This window comes from Leucopleurus acutus (genome assembly GCF_964270905.1).
Source record: "Leucopleurus acutus genome assembly, chromosome: 20".
In the NCBI taxonomy this organism is placed as follows: domain Eukaryota; kingdom Metazoa; phylum Chordata; class Mammalia; order Artiodactyla; family Delphinidae; genus Leucopleurus; species Leucopleurus acutus.
Window position 1 is genome coordinate 51,889,006 of NC_139162.1, and position 17,693 is coordinate 51,906,698.

The 17,693-nt window shown below is 50.2% G+C and overlaps 1 protein-coding gene across 5 annotated transcripts; it reads right to left on the reverse strand.

Moving 5' to 3' along the window:
• Positions 1-110: 110 nt before the first annotated feature.
• On the reverse strand, positions 111-17,602 carry HSD17B14 (hydroxysteroid 17-beta dehydrogenase 14). Of its 5 annotated transcripts, none has more exons than XM_082862674.1 (10): positions 17,522-17,602; positions 17,064-17,266; positions 16,516-16,554; positions 16,319-16,401; positions 15,731-15,797; positions 12,012-12,103; positions 1,541-1,645; positions 1,224-1,291; positions 1,011-1,107; positions 111-920 (listed from the first exon to the last, which is right to left on the reverse strand). In XM_082862674.1, exons 2-10 carry the CDS (start codon positions 17,149-17,151, stop codon positions 747-749), a joined length of 813 nt encoding a protein of 270 aa, XP_082718800.1. In that variant the 5' UTR covers positions 17,152-17,266; positions 17,522-17,602; the 3' UTR covers positions 111-746. The 5 variants fall into 5 exon arrangements, with proteins under 5 accessions (XP_082718800.1, XP_082718799.1, XP_082718801.1 ...); XM_082862673.1 differs by having other exon boundaries at positions 17,064-17,296; positions 17,522-17,595; XM_082862675.1 differs by having other exon boundaries at positions 17,064-17,202; positions 17,522-17,593.
• Positions 17,603-17,693: the final 91 nt, after the last annotated feature.

Below are 17,693 nucleotides of genomic sequence, written 5' to 3' on the forward strand. Positions count from 1 at the left end.
GCAGCGATGCAGCTCCACCTCCACACCTGGGGGACTTACCCCCAACTGGGCCCCTCTCCCCACCTCGGGGAACCGAGTCCCCCTCCTCCCAGCCCGGGAGTCCACGCCCCTTAGTTTCCTCCTCCCTCTTCCCTAGTTTCCTCCTCCAGAAACCCAGGAGTCCAGCCCCCAAGCCTTTCCTCCCTCTGACCCGGGAGTTTCAACCCGACGGCTTTCTCTTCCATCAGGACTTTTGGCACTGGCCACCCTCCTACTCCGCGGGCAGCAAGGTCAAAACTCCTTTTCCCCAAGCGCCAAGAATAAAGTGCAGATCTTTTTGCTTTACCTCCTCCGTTATTTCCTAATCGGAGCTTAATTTACTCTCCCCTACGGGCCTTTTTAATTAGCGAGCTGGTGAAGCCGACCTGCAATACATTTCCCAGGAGACCCTGGCTACAGGCTCCTGCTGCAAAGCCTGCCGGGAGTTGTAGTCCCTCGGGTCCAGGCCACGCGTGGGAATGCGTGGGGCTGGGTGGGGCGGGGGGACGGGGTCCTGGTGTGATAGGACTCATAAAGGGCCGAAAATAAATGTAATGATGGCTTACTCCTTCTGGCTGCAGAGCGCTTTTAAGGGAACCTGTGCGGTGGTTTGGCACATTGTTAAGTGGGCTTGATGTCTAGAGTTGGCGGGGGGAACTGGAATTTGGGAGACTGAGTTTTGGGTGGGAGAGCCCTAGTCAGGGAAGCCCAAGTGGAAATGTGGGAGATCACGAAGGGATGGTGGGGGCCTCCACGGGGGTGCCCCGACCTGCCTTGCACCCATACCCCAGCTCCGCACCCCCAGTCACTAGCAGCTCAATCCCAGTGCAGAAGCTGGCTTCGGAGGCCAGGAAAACAGCGGCAGCCCCCACCTCCGCTGGCTGGCCCATGCGGCCCAGGGGCTGGGGAGAGACAAGGGGAAAAGGAGGGTCAAGAGAAGCCACCACCTGACCGCCACCCCCATGCCACCTGGCCCTGGCTCCCACTCCTACCTGGGCCAGCGTGCCCTCTCGGATTGTGACTGTGGGGTCAGGCGTTGAGGCTGCTAGCTCTTCCCACAGTGGGGTCCAGATGTTTCCTGGGGAGATGCTGGGGTGAGGCAGGAGAGGGGGTCAGGGAAGTCTGCCGCAAACACTGCCTCCTGGGCTCACTCCCAGTCTTCCCAGCTCCCCCAGCAGGCTCTCAGCCCATGTGGAGCTGCTCACCAGTTGGCACGGACACCATATTGACTCTCATCCAGGGCCAAGGCTTTGGTCATGGCTGTTACTGCCCCCTGCAGAAGACGGGACATGGAGAAAGTTCAGACCAGAGAAGATGAGGTTCCTTTTGTCCTCTCCTCCCAACCAGGGGGCATCAAGCAGGGGCATCAGAAGAGGGAAGTCACGCTCTCCCTGCAGGTTTCATTGGGCTGCACCAGGCTCTGTCTCTTGGGAGACCCTTGATGTATAACACCATGTCACAGGTGGCCATGCCTCAGGGCTGAGGTTCCTGAAGGAAGGGGCAGGCTACCTCGGTGGTGTACCTTGGTGGCCACATAGGGAACCGCCTGGGACTGGCCAATTGCCCCAATCAGGCTGGAGATGTTGATGACATTCCCGCGGCTCTTGCGCAAGTGAGGGAGGGCCAGCTGGGGAGACAGAAAGCAGAGTAAGCCACCCAAGCCCCTGGATCTCTGCCTGCCCCGTTGAAATGCATCCTGATGGCCATCTCCCGGGTATGCTCACTAGTTGATCTGGGAACCTGCAGGGGCAGGAGCCAGGGTTCTGGGTGCACCTTCTCTGGTTTGCCCCAGGGCCTCTGGGTCTCACCCCTTAAGGAGTCTCTTCTTGTCTGGAAGGGATTTTTCTGTCTCTGCCTCCCCTTTCTGTGTCCTTGTCCCCCTCTCTCAGGGTCCCTGTGTCTCTCTCTAGGCCTTTTTGTATATTACTCAAAACTCCTGTCCAGGGCTTCCCTGGTGGCGCAGTGGTTGAGAGTCCACCTGCCGATGCAGGGGACACGGGTTCGTGCCCCGGTCCGGGAAGATCCCACATGCCGCGGAGTGGCTGGGCCTGTGAGCCATGGCTGCTGACTCTGCGCATCTGGAGCCTGTGCTCCGCAACAGGAGAGGCCACAACAGTAAGAGGCCTGCATACCGCAAAAAACAAAAACAAACAAACAAAAACTCCTGTCCATAACAAGATAGGAAAATGCAAGAGAGACCAAGATGGCTGCATATTTTACAAAAATGGGAGGAATCTCTTTTATCCGTGGAGGGGAAGATGGTTTCTCTGAGTTTTAGGGAAAGCTCTGTGGTCAGAATGTGACATGGGAAGACTTCATGAAATGTACTCCCTATTCTGCCAACAGAATTGGCAACCCCTGGCTATCAGGAGGTCCCTAAACTAACTCTCAACTTTCTCTCTCTCCCTTTCCTTCTCTCTCCCTCCCAGTCGGTCTCTCTGTTCTTCCATTACACATGACCTTGAATAAACTTAAATTCTATCCCTCCCCTTGCTTGCCTTGGGCAAGGACTGTTCCTGCCATGAAAGATTAATGGGCACAAGCTGGCTCACCCAAGGGATACTCAGAATGGGAAGCTAAATTAACTCTCTCTCTCCGGTTCACCCCACCAGCTCTTTCTAACCTCCACTCCCTCAGAAACAGCCTCCACCCTGTCCTCAGTGCTCTATCTTCAAACACTCCCCGAGTTCCAACCTCAGGGCCTTTGCATTTGCTGTTCCCTCTGCTCAGAATGTTTCTCCTGACACAGCATGTGACTCACTCCTAGGGTGACCAACTTTCCCCAGTTTTCTGGGGACATGGGACATTCGGTCCATAGTTTCAGGGCTAAAGTGGGACAATACTATCCCCTCAGCAACTTCAAAGCCTGTTCAAATGTCATCTTCTCAGTGAGGATTCCCTCACTGTTCTATTTAAAACTGCAACCTGCCTACCCCTGGGTCCCCAGCCCTCTTCCTGATTCCTTTTCCCTGTGTCACACACCTCCTTCTGACATGCCATATATATTTTTATTACTTGCTTATTTGTTTATTCTGTGTTTCTCCCACCAGAATGCAAAAACCTATGAGGGACGGTTGGAATTTCTTATTTTGATTCATCCCCCATACTAAGGTGTCTGGCACATAGTAGGTGTTCAATAAATATCTTTGGCATCAATGAATGAATTTATTGAGGATCTATTATGCGCCTGCCCCTGTTCTCAGCTATTTTTTAATAAATTTATTTATTTATTCCTGGCAGTGCTGGGTCTTCGTTGCTGCGCACAGGCTTTCTCTAGTCACGGTGAGCGTGGGCTACTCTGCATTGCAGTGCTCGGGCTTCTCATTGTGGTGGCTTCTCTTGTTGCGGAGCACGGGCTCTAGGTGCGCAAGCTTCAGTAGTGTAGCACATGGGCTCAGTAGTTGTGGCTCGCAGGCTCTAGAGCACAGGCTCAGTAGTTGTGGTGCACGGGCTCAGTAGTTGTGGCTTGCGGGCTCTAGAGCGTAGGCTCAGTAGTTGTGGTGCACGGGCTTCGTTGCTCTGTGGCATGCAGGATCTTCCCGGACCAGGGCTCCAACCCGTGTCCCCTGCATTGGCAGGCGGATTCTTAACCACTGCTCCAGCAGGGAAGTCCTGTTCTCAGCTCTTTACACAGATTAGCTCATTTAATCCTCACGACAACCCTAAAATGAGGTCTAGTCGACAGCGCCTTCCTCCGGGTGAGGAGGCTGAGGAGCGAAAGGGTGACTGATGCTCAGAGGGTCATGTGATCGGTCACGAGCCAGTATTTGTGGCTTGGCCATCTGAGACCAAAGCCCATAAGCAAATAAAAACTTCTGACAACTTGGGACTTCCCTGGCGGTCCAGTGGTTAAGACTCCACTCTTGCACTGCAGGGGGTACAGGTTCGATCCCTGCTCGGGGAGCTAAAATCCCATGTGCCTGGCAGACAAAAAACCAAAACATAAAACAGAAGCAATATTGTAACAAGCTCAATAAAGACTTTAAAAATGGTCCACATCAAAAAAAAAAAAAAAAAAAAAAAATCTAGGGCTTCCCTGGTGGCGCAGTGGTTGAGAGTCCGCCTGCCGATGCAGGAGACACGGGTTCGTGCCCCGGTCTGGGAGGATCCCGCATGCCGCATAGTGGCTGGGCCCGTGAGCCATGGCTGCTGAGCCTGCGCGTCCGGAGCCTGTGCTCCGCAACGGGAGAGGCCACAACAGTGAGAGGCCCGCGTACCGCAAAAAAAAAAATCTTAAAAAAAAAAGAAACTTCTGACAACTCTAAGTGTTCTCCTCCCTGTCTCCCCTCACTCTCACCAGCCTTGAAACCCTGACTCCCCAGGCCCTGCCCCGGCCATATTTCTCTCCTTAATCCTCATCACTCCCTGCCCAGCTGTTTAACTCCCTCCCCTCCCCCAACCTGCAAAGGTGAGGTCCATGGGGGCTGAGACGGGTTCATTCACCACCCTCATCTCAGCACTGGGCACACAGCTAGCGTTCAACAAATATTTGCCCCATGCTCCTTGTGGCCCCTTTCCAGCCCTAACCCAAGGCATTCCTTGGCAGGCATCCTCCCCCACTCCTCCTGCCAAGGTCGCCTGTACCTCTGTGTAGCTGCATCAGGGACCTGCTGGTAAGAGACCCGCTGACTCTCCCTGTCCCTCTTTCCCTTCCTCCCTTCAGACGCCCGATTTGAAACAGCCTGGCTCGCTCAGAGAACTCCTGCAGGCTCTCCCTGGCCTGACTCCAGGTCTCCTAAATGTTCAGGTTCCTGGGTCTGCTTCTTGTTCTCCTCGCCCTGCCGTGGGAACCCCCCACTTTACTGGGTTTCCACCAGCATATCCTAAATCGCCCTTGGAGCCCCCTTCTGGAGTTCCTGACCTGGCCCCCTCGGGCATTTTCATCTCCGTGTCTCAAGTGCAAAACTTACCCCATTGTCTCCCTCTAAAATCTGCCCCTCTTCCTGGTTCCCAGCCTCTGACATGGGGCCCGCTCCCACCCAGTTTCTCAAGCCGGAGACCAGGAGATCTGGGGGTCTTCCAGAGCCTCCCTTACCCTCAGTTCCTCATCAGACCCATCACCAAGGAGCTCTTGAATCTCTACAATTCCCTCCACCTTGTTAATTCATTTCACAGACATTTCGTGAGGACCTATTATGTGCCAGGTACTGGGGTAGATGCTGTGGACACTGCAGGAAACAAGACCGGGAGAGATTTCTGCCCTCGTGGAGCCCAAGTTCCATGGGGAGGCAGCAAGAAACAGATACAAGTGCACTATGAAATGTTCAAGAGTGTAATTAGGGATATGAAACAAGAAGGAGAGCAGGAGGAGGGGGAATGGGAGTGTTGGGCTGGGTGCAGTTTCAAACAGGGTGCCCAAGGGAGGGCTTTGGGAAGGTGAGACTTGAGGGGGTTTTTTTCATTCTTTTTTGGGGGGGCCTCTCCTCACAGTTTGCGGGATCTTAGTTCCTGGACCAGGGATTGAACCTGTCCATGCCCCCTGCAGTGGAAGCTTGAAGTCTTAACCACTGGACTGCCAGGGAAGTCCCAGATTTGAGCATTTTGAGTCCAGGTGTGAGCTGTAGGCATTTCTTAGAGAAAACCATGCTGGGCAGAGGGAACAGCGAGTGCAAAGGTCCTGAGGCAGAACCAGGCTGGGTGTGTTTGGCAGCCAGGAGGCCGCTGCGGTGGGAAGTGAGATCAGAGGAGCAACAGGGGCCAGAGTGTGTGAGGCCTTGAAGGCCATCTCTTCTCACGTGCACAAGTACGATCATCTCCTGATACGAATCCTCACCCCACTTTGCCCACAGATTTGTTCCTCATACAAGAGACAGAATGATCTGTTACTACTAATGATCTGTTAGTATTAATGGGCTCACATCCCTTCCTTGCTCAAATACCTTCTATGGCTTCCTGTTGCTCTTGAGGTCAAGACCAGATGCCTCAGCATGGCCATCCAAGCCTGATGTATCTGCCCCCCAACCCCTTCCTGTACCACTCCCTTCACTCACTGCACTCAGCACCTTGAGAGCTCCTAACTCTCTCCCATGGCCAGGCCTCTGCACAGGCTGTTCTCTGCCAGGAGCACCTGCGTCTCCGTGTAGCTCCATCAAGGACCCACCGGACTCTTGATGGCCTGACTCCCTCCCTTTGCCCCACCTCTCCCCTAGCTAATGTCACTCATGTTTCACTTCCTCCAAAAAGCCTACCCTGACGGCCAGAACAAACCAGCACCAGAACACACTCACCCATATAAACTCGTCTCTTGTTTATTTAGTAACACTTGGCTGCCCCATGACTATAAACTCCACAAGGGCAAAGACCACGTGGTGTAACCCCAGCACCTACGAATGCTTGGTCAGTCCTTGATGACTAAATAGATGAACGAATGGATAGGTCTCTAAGAACCAATCCAGCTCTGAGAGTCTACAATAGACACTCCTGTGCTCAAACGTCTTCTGCGATCCCTACTGACGAGATCTCATTTCCTTAACTATATAACTATCCCTAATTCCTCTGTTGTTTTCTCTAGCCTAGGGAATGGCTCACTTTGGCTTGTGTCAGAATCCACCAGGGAGGCCAAAGACCCAGAGATTCTGATTCAGGAGGCCTGGGGTCCCAGAATCAACATTTAAAGAGCTTTCAAGGGACATTGGTGGTGGTGATGATGATGATGGTGACGAAGGTAATGATGATAATGATGGGGGGATGATGGCAATGATGGTGAACATGGTAATATGATGATTTAATAACGATGACAATGATGGCAGTGATGGTTATAATGATGATGATGGTGACGATGGCGATGATGGTGAAGATGGTAATGATGGTGGTAAATGATGATGATGATGATGGCAGTCATAGTGGTGATGGGAATGATGGTGATGATGGTGATGGCAATGATGGTGAAGATGGTCATGATGATGGTGGTAAATAATGATGATGATAATGGTGATGGTAGTGATGGTCACAATGATGATGACGGTAATGATGGTGAAGATGGTAATGATGGTTTAATAATGATGACAGTGAGGGTGATGGGAGCCATGGTGGTGATGATTATAATGATGATGAGGGTGGTGATGGGAATAATGGTGAAGATGGTTATGATGATGTTAATGATGATGATGGTGGTGATGGGAATGATGGTGATGATGATGATGGTGATGATGGTTATAATGATGACAATGGTGATAATGGCAGCAACTTACACATGTTGACAAATTGCTTTACAATAGGCACTGGGATAGAGGCAGGAAGAAGCAGACAAAAGTCTCTGCCCTCTGAAAAACCAAATGCAATCGGCAGACTTTGGAGCTTGGTGTGAACAAACCAACTATAATAAGACATTTGCGAAAAACTGGGTGAATTTAAATAGGGCTTGGGTATGAAATGGTATTAAGAAATGACTTAATTTTCTTAGGAGATCTAATAGTAATTTGGTCATGTAAAAAAGTCTTAATTTTAATTATTAACATGAAGTTAAATTTTTTTTTTTTTTTTTTTGGTTACCCCACACTGCTTGCAGGATCTTAATTCCCAGACCAGGGATTGAACCCAGGCCCTTGGCAGTGAACGCGCGGAGTCCTAACCACTGGACCACCAGGGAAGACCCCCCCCCCCCCAAATGTATTTTTAAGTTAAAACAGTATTTGGCTCTCCCTTGCCTCTTAGATAGGGGGATGACTCTGAGGTGCATGTTTCTCGCTGAATCCCAGAGTGCCCCCAGGGGATGGTGCCCCACCTGGTGGTAACTTGCTTGGTGACGCCCTTCATCAACTGCCTAGCAACTACTCCCCAGGCTGAAGGAAGCAATTCCTGGGATCGCCTTCCATTCATCCTGCCTTTCAATCCCCACCTGGACTCTGCTTCTGGGGGAACCCCGACTAACACAGGTGTGGCCTCGGTACCGTGATAAGAATTCTAATAATCTGAATAAGAAAGTCTCTAGATTAGCTAAGATCATGATATCAATGTTAATGTTACTATGACTGTGTAAGAGAATGTTCTAGTTTTTAGGAAATACCCTCCAAAGCACTGAAGGGTAAATAGACATCATGCTTGCAACTTACTCTCAAATAGAGAGAGAGAAGAATAAAGCAAATGTGGTAAAATCTTAACAACGGGGAGTCTGCGTGTACAGGACTCCTCTGTATTATCCGGGCAATAAGTCTTAAATTATGTCAAAATAAAAATAAATAGGGCTTCCCTGGTGGCGCAGTGGTTGAGAGTCCGCCTGCCGATGCAGGGGACGCCGGTTCGTGCCCCGGTCCGGGAAGATCCCACATGCAGCGGAGCCGCTGGGCCCGTGAGCCATGGCCGCTGAGCCTGCGCGTCCGGCGCATGTGCTCCGCAACGGGAGAGGCCACAACAGTGAGAGGCCCACGTACAGCAAAAAAAATAAAAATAAATAAACGTTCTAATCCATTGGTAGTATTTATGAAGTTCTTACTAATGAAATTATATGATGTCTGGGTAGGGGATGGCAGGAGGCAATGGATAAAACAAGCTTAACAAAATGCTTATAACTGCTAAAGGGAGAAGGAGATGGAGGTTCTCCTGTTCTTAAAATACACCCAGGTTGTTTCTGCCCCAGGGCCTTTGCACACTCTTTTGGCAAGTGAAACACCCTGTGTCCTACTTCTCTACTTCCTTCCCTCCCATTCAAGGTTGAGCTCAAACTTCACCTTTTCCCTTCTACTTCTCCCAGGATTCATTTGCCCAATATGTATCTCAGAGACTGCAAACCGAGTGAGGTGGATCGGCCACAAGAAACAGGATGGGGCAAGGTTCACGATAAACAATAATACCTTGCAGACAGTAACCTCTGTGCCAGGTATGTTCTAAGGACTTTGTGGGTATTTAATTTAATCTCATTCAATTCTCAGGACAACGCTGTGAATTACTACCACTATTAGCCTCCTTCTACAGATGAGAAAACCTAGGTGCAGACAGACTGAGAATCTTGCCTGATGTTACAAGTAGGAAGGGACAGAGAACCCAGGCATGTGGACCCCAGATCTAGACCCTCATGTGAGGCGTCTGCACCAGCCACTCACAGGTAACAGAGTCAAGAGGCCAGGGAGGGAGAGCTGGGGATGGGGGTACAGTGGGGAGCCCTTGCCATGGATGCAGTTGGCCAACTTTTCAAGAGAAACCAGAAATCCAGGTGTTTGTGAGAAATTTCTCTCTTTTTAAAAATGCTGGCAATTAGGCAATTAATGAGGGAAGGAGAGAAAGAAAAAAAAAAAAACCACACACACACGGGAAGCCCCTGGTGGTCCAGTGGTTAAGGATCCCTGCTTCCAATGCGAGGGGCTCAGGTTCGGTCCGTGGTGGGGCAGCTAAGATCTCACATGCTGTCGGCACGGCCAAGGAAGGGAAAAAAAAATACACACACGCACATACCCTTTACGGGCTGTGGTGTGTGCATGCCTTATTGTACGGAGGTGCCAATCTTTTATTATTATTATTTTGGCCGCATACCACTGACTTGCGGGATCTTACTTCCCAGACCAGGGATTGAACCCATGCCCTCCGCAGTGAAAGCGTGCAGTCCTAACCACTGGACCGCCAGGGAATTCCCAGGAGGGGCCAATCTTAGAAGGTGAACAGAAACTGGGGACAGGAGCCAGGGTTGATTGGTTGAGAGACAGATTATCCAACTGCCTGGGGATATTTCACCTGGATCTCGGATGAGATCTGGGGAAGCACCTGAGCTTCTCCACACAGGTGACCCCTGACCCACTCCGTGCCCCTCTCCCCTCTGTTTACATTCGCTTTCCTGAGCTCCTCTAGCCTCAAGCTGGTGCGCTCCGAACTGATGTCTCCAGGCCTCAACCTTTGCCCTAGACCCATGGCCCGCACGCAGATGTCTGGTGGGCATCTCTCACTCGACAGCCCCCCGCCCCGCCTGCTCCTCCCCAGGCTTCCCCAGGGCAGCAGATGCCAACGCCTTCCTGCCAGATGCTGGGGATTGGGGTTGCGGGAAACAAACAAACAAAAACCCCACCCACTCCTTTCTTTCTTAAGTCGGCCGCCACATCTAGTCTATAAGGAAATCTTAACAAGTCTACCTTTAAAATGCATCCAGGGATTTCCCTGGTGGTCCAGTGGTTAAGAATCCGCCTTCCAATGCAGGGAACTCGAGTTCAGTCCCTGATCAGGGAACTAAGATCCCACATGCCACAGGGCAACTAAGCCCGCGTGCCACAACTAGAAAGCCCTAACACCGCAACTACTGAGACTGTGCGCTCTGGAGTCCCAGCACCACAACTAGAGAGAAGCCCACAGGCAGCAATGAAGAGCCCTCTCGCTGCAGCGAAGATCCCGCGAGCTGCAACGAAGACCCGAGGCAGCCAAATAAATAAATAAATAAATAAACAGAAAAACTTACCAAAAAAATGTAGGCAGAATCAGACCATTTCTCACCAAATCCACAGCCACCAGCCTGGTGGGATCCAACATCACCTCCTCTGGCCTGGACCATCCCATCGTCACCTCCTCACTGGCTTCCTGGCCTCTGCCCTTGCCCCCCACTTTGTTCCCCACCTGGCCACCAGACGGCACCAGATCCCACTTACAACAGTTCGAGTTCCTCTGCTCCGAGCACTCTATGGCTCCCAGCTCAGACAGTGTCAAACCCAAGTCCTCTCCAAGGTTTACAAGACCCAGCACGATCTGCCCTCAACTTCCAGCCTCTCCCTGCTTCGTCTGCTTCAGTCACGCTGCCTTCCTCGCTGTCCCTCCTACACGCCAAGCACTCCCACCCCAGGGCCTTTGCACTGGCTGCTCCTCTGCTGGACCACAATTGCCCACATACCTCCTTGGGGTCTTGACTCAAATGTCACTTCTTAGAGAAGCCTTCTGACCACCCACCCTGTCTAAAAGAGCACACAGATACACACTTAAAAAACAAACAAAAAAAACCCTTATCTAGTAAAGATCATACTGAATTATTTTATTTATGGGTGAAATAATGATATCTGAGATTTGCTTTCAAATACTCCAGAAAAGGTAAAGAAAAGAAAAAGTGAGGAGTCAACAAGAAACAAGAATGACAGAATAGGGGCCTCCCTGGTAGCGCAGTGATTAAGAATCCGCCTGCCAATGCAGGGGACACAAGTTTGATCCCTGGTCCGGGAAGATCCCACATGCCGCGGAGTATCTAAGCCCGTGCACCACAACTACTGAGCCCGCACGCTCTAGGGCCCGTGCTCCGCAACAAAGAGAAGCCACCGCAATGAGAAGCCCACATACTGCAACAAAGGGTAGCCCCCGCTCGCCACAACTGGAGAAAGCCGGCGCGCGGCAATGAAGACCCAACGCAGCCAAAAATAAATAATTTTTAAAAAGTATTATAATGGGGAATTCCCTGGCGGTCTAGTGGTTAGGACTCTGCGTTTCCACTGCAGGAAGCACGGGTTCGATCCCTGGTCGGGGAACAAAGATCCTACAAGTCCCACAGCACAGCAAAAAAAAAAAAAAAAAAAAGTATTATGATGGTAAATTCAATAAATAAAAAGTACTTTGATGAACATAAGTTGTTATCACAGAGAACGAATATGTACAAGTAGCTGCCATATGAGAGAGTAGTCAGGAAAGGCCTTTCTGAAGAGATGGTATTTGAACTGAGGTAGTAAGTAGGAGGCGATTTGGGGAAGATTCAGAGGAAAGGCGTAGAGGTAGAAGGAGATACTCTTTGCTCCTGATAGCTATTCACTGGGTAGCAAACCTGTGACTGTCTATTACTGATTCCTTGTCCTAACTCCTTTCTCCAGATCCCTAACATCCCCCACCACTACCACCACACCACTTTGGAAGGTTCTGGAAGGTTCCTAAGAAGACTGGGCTATGTAGCAACACAGGTAGCTTTGGCCAGATGTAGGGATCTGCATGCATTTCTTTTCTACAAAAATGGAGTCCTTCTGGAATAAGATCAAAGCAAGGCACAGAAAACATTTGGCTCTGAGACAAAGTGGGTCTGACAATCTCACTGTCAGGCGGCTGCTCACCTTGGTCAGGGTGTACGTCCCCAGCAGGTTCAGCTCCAGCAGCTGCCGGAAGCCCTGGGCAGAGGTCTCCTCGGGCCACTGCGGAGGTGGATCTAAGGGTGGGGGTGGAAGAGAGAGAGAGCAGAGGATGAGGGAACCAGGAAGACAGGAGAGCAGGGAAGGGAAATAGGCACTGCGGGGTGCAGGGGGGGAGGGAGTGGCAGACAAGAGGGTCAAGGGTCCTGAAAAGGAAAGGAGGCTGCATAGTGGTTACTAAAAAAGTAGTCTCAAAATTGGATTAAGAAGATGTGGTTTGTATGTACACTTGGAATATTGCCTTAAAAGCAAGAATGGGGGCTTCCCTGGTGGCGCAGTGGTTGAGAGTCCACCTGCCGATGCGCCGTGGTTGAGAGACCGGGGTTCGTGCCCCGGTCCGGGAGGATACCACATGCCGCGGAGCGGCTGGGCCCGTGAGCCATGGCCGCTGAGCCTGCACGTCCGGAGCCTGTGCTCCGCTGCAGGAGAGGCCACGACAGTGAGAGTCCCGCGTACCGCAAAAAAAAAAAAAAAAAAAAAAGAATGAAATATCGCCATTTGCAGCAACATGGATGAACCTAGAGAATATTATGCTTAGTGAAATAAGTCAGAGAAAGACAAAAACTGTATGATATCACTTATATGTGAAATCTAACAAATACAAGTAAATATATATGCAAAATGGAAACAGACTCAGATATAGAAAACAAACTTGTGGTTACCAAAGGGGAGAAGGAAGGAGAGAGGGACAAATCAGGAGTATACAAACTACTACAGATACAAACTACTATGTATAAAGTAGATAAGCAACAAGGATATATGGTATAGCACAGGGAATTATAGCCATTATCTTGAAATAACCTATAATGGAATATAGTCTGCAAAAATACTGAATCTCTATGGTGTACACCTGAAGCTAACATAAGACTATAAATTAACTATACTTCAATTAAAAAAAATTAAAAGGAGCAGGGACTTCCCTGGTGGCGCAGTGGATAAGACTCTGCACTCCCAATGCAGGGGGCTGACGTTTGATCCCCGGTCAGGGAACTAGATCCCACATGCATGCCGCAACTAAGAGTTTGCATTCCGCAACTAAGAGTTTGCATTCCGCAACTAAGGAGCTGGCAAGCCGCAACTAAAAGAGCCCTGGAGCCGCAACTAAGACCTGGTGCAACCAAATAAATAAACAAATATTTAAAAAATTAAAAGGAGCATCAAAAGAAAAAAACAAACAAAAAAACAGTCTCAGGGCCAGAAGGCCTGGGTTCAAATCTTAGCTCTGACACTTTTTGGCTGTGTGACTTTAGGCAAGTCACTTTGCCCCCTGTGCCTGTTTCCTCATCTGCAGAATGAGGATAACACTTTGTTCTTAGGCTTATAAATTTCACAAGTCAATATTTGTGCCTGACACTTAGTACTATAAATGTGTTTGTTAAATAAATAGAAAGAGGGGACTTGCCTGGTGGTCCAGTGGTTAAGACTCTGCACTCCCAATGCAGGGGGCCTGGCTTCGATCCCTGGTCAGGGAACTAGATCCTGTAAGCCACAACTAAAAGATCCCACGTGTCGCAACTAAGACCCGGCACAGCCAAATAAATAAATATTAAAAAAAAAATAGAAAGAACTGGGTGGATGGAAGAGGGACAGACAAATCAACATTCAGAAGAAAAGAAGCAGGAAAGATAGGAGTAAGAACAGGAAAAAAAAATAGAAACTGGGAAAAATGGACCCAGAACCTTCCAAAGGCTTTAAGAGTCAAAGTGGATGAAGGGACAGAGAGATGGGAAACAAGATAATGGAAAGTTAATGAAATATTGGATTATTCCTCCTGGAGACCCAGGGCTTATGGCCTTGCTTCCTTCAGAGAACAGTTCAAACATCTTCAGAGAATCCACCCCAGACCCTCTGTACAAAACAGCCCCTGCCATTCTCTAAGCCCTCAATCAGATTTATTTTTCTTCATAGTCTTTATCAGTACCAGACATGCTAATATATACAATCAATTATCCTTATTCGAGGCAGCTATAGTCCACAAAGTCACAGCGAACACTGAATTAGTGACTATTGACCCATCGCTCCTAGGGGAAATACATATATATAATATTACATTATAACATATACATGCTATTAACTGAAAGTTTGTGTCCCGCCCCCCAAATTCCTTATGTTAAAATCCTAACCTCCAATGTGATGGTATTTGGAGGTGGGGTTCTGTGGGAGTTAAGTCATGAGGATGGCTCCCTCTTGAATGGGATTAGTGCCCTTATAAAAGAGACCCCCATGAGGTCCTTCGTTCCTTCCACCATGTGAGGCCCCAGCAAGCAGGCCCTCACCCAACACCAAATCTGCTTCTGACTTGATCTTGGACTTTGCAGCCTCCAGAACTGTGAGAAATAAATGTTTGTCATTCAAGCCACCCAGTCCATGGTATTTCTGTTATAGCAGCATGAACAGACTAAGACAGGACATATATGTGTGTGTATGTATGTACATATGTATATGTATATAGTTATATGGCTATCTAACATAAATATTATAACCTTAAATCCTAAAAACAACCCATACTGGCAGACTCTATTTTATTTATTTTGCAAATAAGGAAGTGTTAAGTGACTTGCCTGAGGCTGCCCCACTCACAGATGCCAGAGCTGGGATTCAAACCCATCCAGCTGGCCCCAGAGGAAGCTCCTTACAGACACTGCCCTCTCCTGTCTCCACCTCTAGGCATCTCTCTGTTTGAAAGCTAAACCCAGAGGGCAGAGCATCACCATGTTTGACCTTAGCTGGGAACATGTGCTACGGGCAACTCAAATTTTTGCCTCTCTGCCTATGTCCGTGAATACCAGGAAAGCGCAGTGAGTACTGATTCTGGGGTTACAACCCACCCTGCAAGGAGGTGAGTTCGCAAATACGGAATCCGCAAATAATGAGGATTAACTGTATCTGTCTTTTCTTGTCTATTTCCTTCCTCTACAATGTGGATCCCATGAGGACAGGAATGCTTGGTCAGTTTTGTTCACTGCTAAATTCCCAGTCCCTAGGACAGAATGTGGGGCATAGTAGATGCTCAATAAATATCTGTTGAAAGGATCAAGGACACAGAGAGAAAGGATGCACTAGTATCTGCCGTCTCTAAATTCTTACAACAGAGAAGGGAAGTGCAGCCCAGAGAGGGTAAGTCAATTGCTCAAAGTTGCCCAGCCAATAAGAGAGGTTTCTTTCTACCACGGCCTTGCTGTGTGACCCCAGTCCAATCAATTCACCTCTCTGAGCCTTGGTTTACCAACGTGAGGCATTCTTACAAAGGGTAAGCAGGAAGCTGATGGCAATTTCCCTTCAAAGCCTCCACACCAAGCCCTATAGACCATGTGTAGAGAGTACATCACCTCAGTCATGGAAAAAGGGCCATCAGCCTCACTTCATAGATAAGAAACTGAGGCTACAAGATGGCAGCTATGTGCCCAAGACAGTTCTGGCAATTATGAGGCTGAGCAGTTACACTATTCCATACTCACAACGACCCTATAATGATGACAAGGATGGTGATTTTCATTTTAGAGATGTAGAAACGGATGCATAAAAGGGCTAAGGGCACAGGCCTGGGGGCACACAGCAGGGATGGAACAGAGCCAGCATTGGGGTGGGAAGCCAGGAGGTGGGTTGACACCAGTGGAGAACAGCCCTCAGGACTCATGACTCACGGTAGCCAGCGCTGTTGACTACACAATCCAGGCGGCCGAAACGGTGGATGGTCTCAGAAATGAGGGTCTGAGGAGAAAGATATCTCGTGAGTGAGCAGTGATGGTACCAGGCCTTTCGGAGGTGAGGGTCCAAAAGCGAGGTGGGGACAGGAGTCACAGCTGAGGGGCCAGACACCAGAGGGCTGATGACATTCACACTGCGGTCACTACTCCAGAGACCTGGGACTGGGGTGCGGGGGCAGATGTCAGAGATACTGGCTAAAGAGAAAGACCAGAAACCCTGAGGAAAGAGAAAAACTCTTACAGAAAGAGACTCACTGTGAGGAATTTATTTGTCCCAATCCACATGACAGGTGTGACAAGAGCCTTGAGGGAGTGGGAGATAAAGGAGAATCTTCCCAGGAGACACAGGACCTGGTCGGCAGAGTTAGGGAAAGCCTTGAAATGATACTGAGCTGAAACCTCTGGGACGGGTACAATTTAGCCAGGAGAAGGGGGGAAGGCAGAGGGAACAGCATGTGCAAAAGCCTGGGGCGGGGTGGAGAAACAAGTGGAGATACCGGGGGTAGGGACAGAAAATACGCTCACCCTCACATCTTCCTCCTGAGTCACATCACAGAGCAGAAAGACGGTGCCAGGAAGCTCCCGCTCCAGCGCCCGACCCCCGGACTCTGCAGGAAGAGAAGGGCTGGGGGTCTGGACTCTTGGGTCAGAGGGAGGAAGGGTCTGGGGACCTGGACTCCTCCTGGAGGGGTGGGGGTGAGGACTGAGGGACCCTCACTCACCATCTTTGTCACAGATAACCACTTGAGCACCGCTTTCCACTGAGGATGGGAAGAGAACTGGTTAACCCAGCACAGGCCTTTGCGAAGCCCTCTGGTGCCCTCTAGTGGCCACCTGAAGTGGGGCCGTCTCCCACTAGGCTCCCCTCGTGACCCCAAAGTCTCATGATAATCCCCTAGGACAAAGGGCAGAAGTTTTGACACATATTCTCCTTGGCTGCTCCAGGTGCTTGCTGGAGCTCCTGAGCCTCCATCCCTGGGTTCCAGAGTAAACCCTAAATCTGCAAGAGGCATGTTCCCCCAAACCACCCGTTTTGTAGCCATTACTGAGACCCGCCGAAAGCGAGTCAATGGCGTTTGGAAATCCGCCAAAATCTCAGGCCCCAGGCTACCACTGCCTATCTTTTCATTAACTTTGCAAATGGGATTTTATAAGATAAGAATCTAGATTCCAGTACAGAAGATACTTCTTTCCACACCCATTAATTAGCCCCCGAGGGTCCCTCCTCTCCCAGACTCCCAACATTCAGAGCCAGCCAGACCCCACTCACCGAAGGCTCGAACGATCCCGGCTCCGATGCCGCGCCCGCCCCCGGTCACGACGACCACCTTCCCAGCATAGCGCGTTCCCGTTGCCATTCCGCGTGAGACTGTCTCTCCCTCTGTCACTCACTCCAGGATTCTATCCACCTCAAAATCCGGTGAGGTCGTGGGGTCGAACGGTAAATAGGGGCTGGATCCTGGAAGCCCGGCCCTGGGGGGCGTTGCCAGGAAAGCCAGAAGCCTGGAAGGTTGGTCCCAGCCCCGTCCTCCCTCAGACCCAGAGGTCCGGATCCCCAAACCCCTCCTCCCTCAAACTCAGGATTCCTGCCGTCTCGCCCCTCTGCCCTCGGACCCAAAACTCCAGGTCCCTAGTCTTCTCTTCTTTCAGATTCAGGAATCCTGGTCCCCAGCCCCCTCCTCCCTCAGAACCAGTAACCTGGACCCCGAGCTTCCTCCTTCCTCAGACCTACAAGTCCGAGGTCCTTGTCCCCTTCTCCCTCGGGGCCCAGAAGCCCACTACTCCAGCTCTACCCCTCAGAGACACCAGCGTAACAACCTCAGACAGAAAGTTCTTGACTAAAAGTTCAAAGTTTTAATCCAAATCTGGACAAGTGTTGGGAAAATCAAACTTTGGCCAT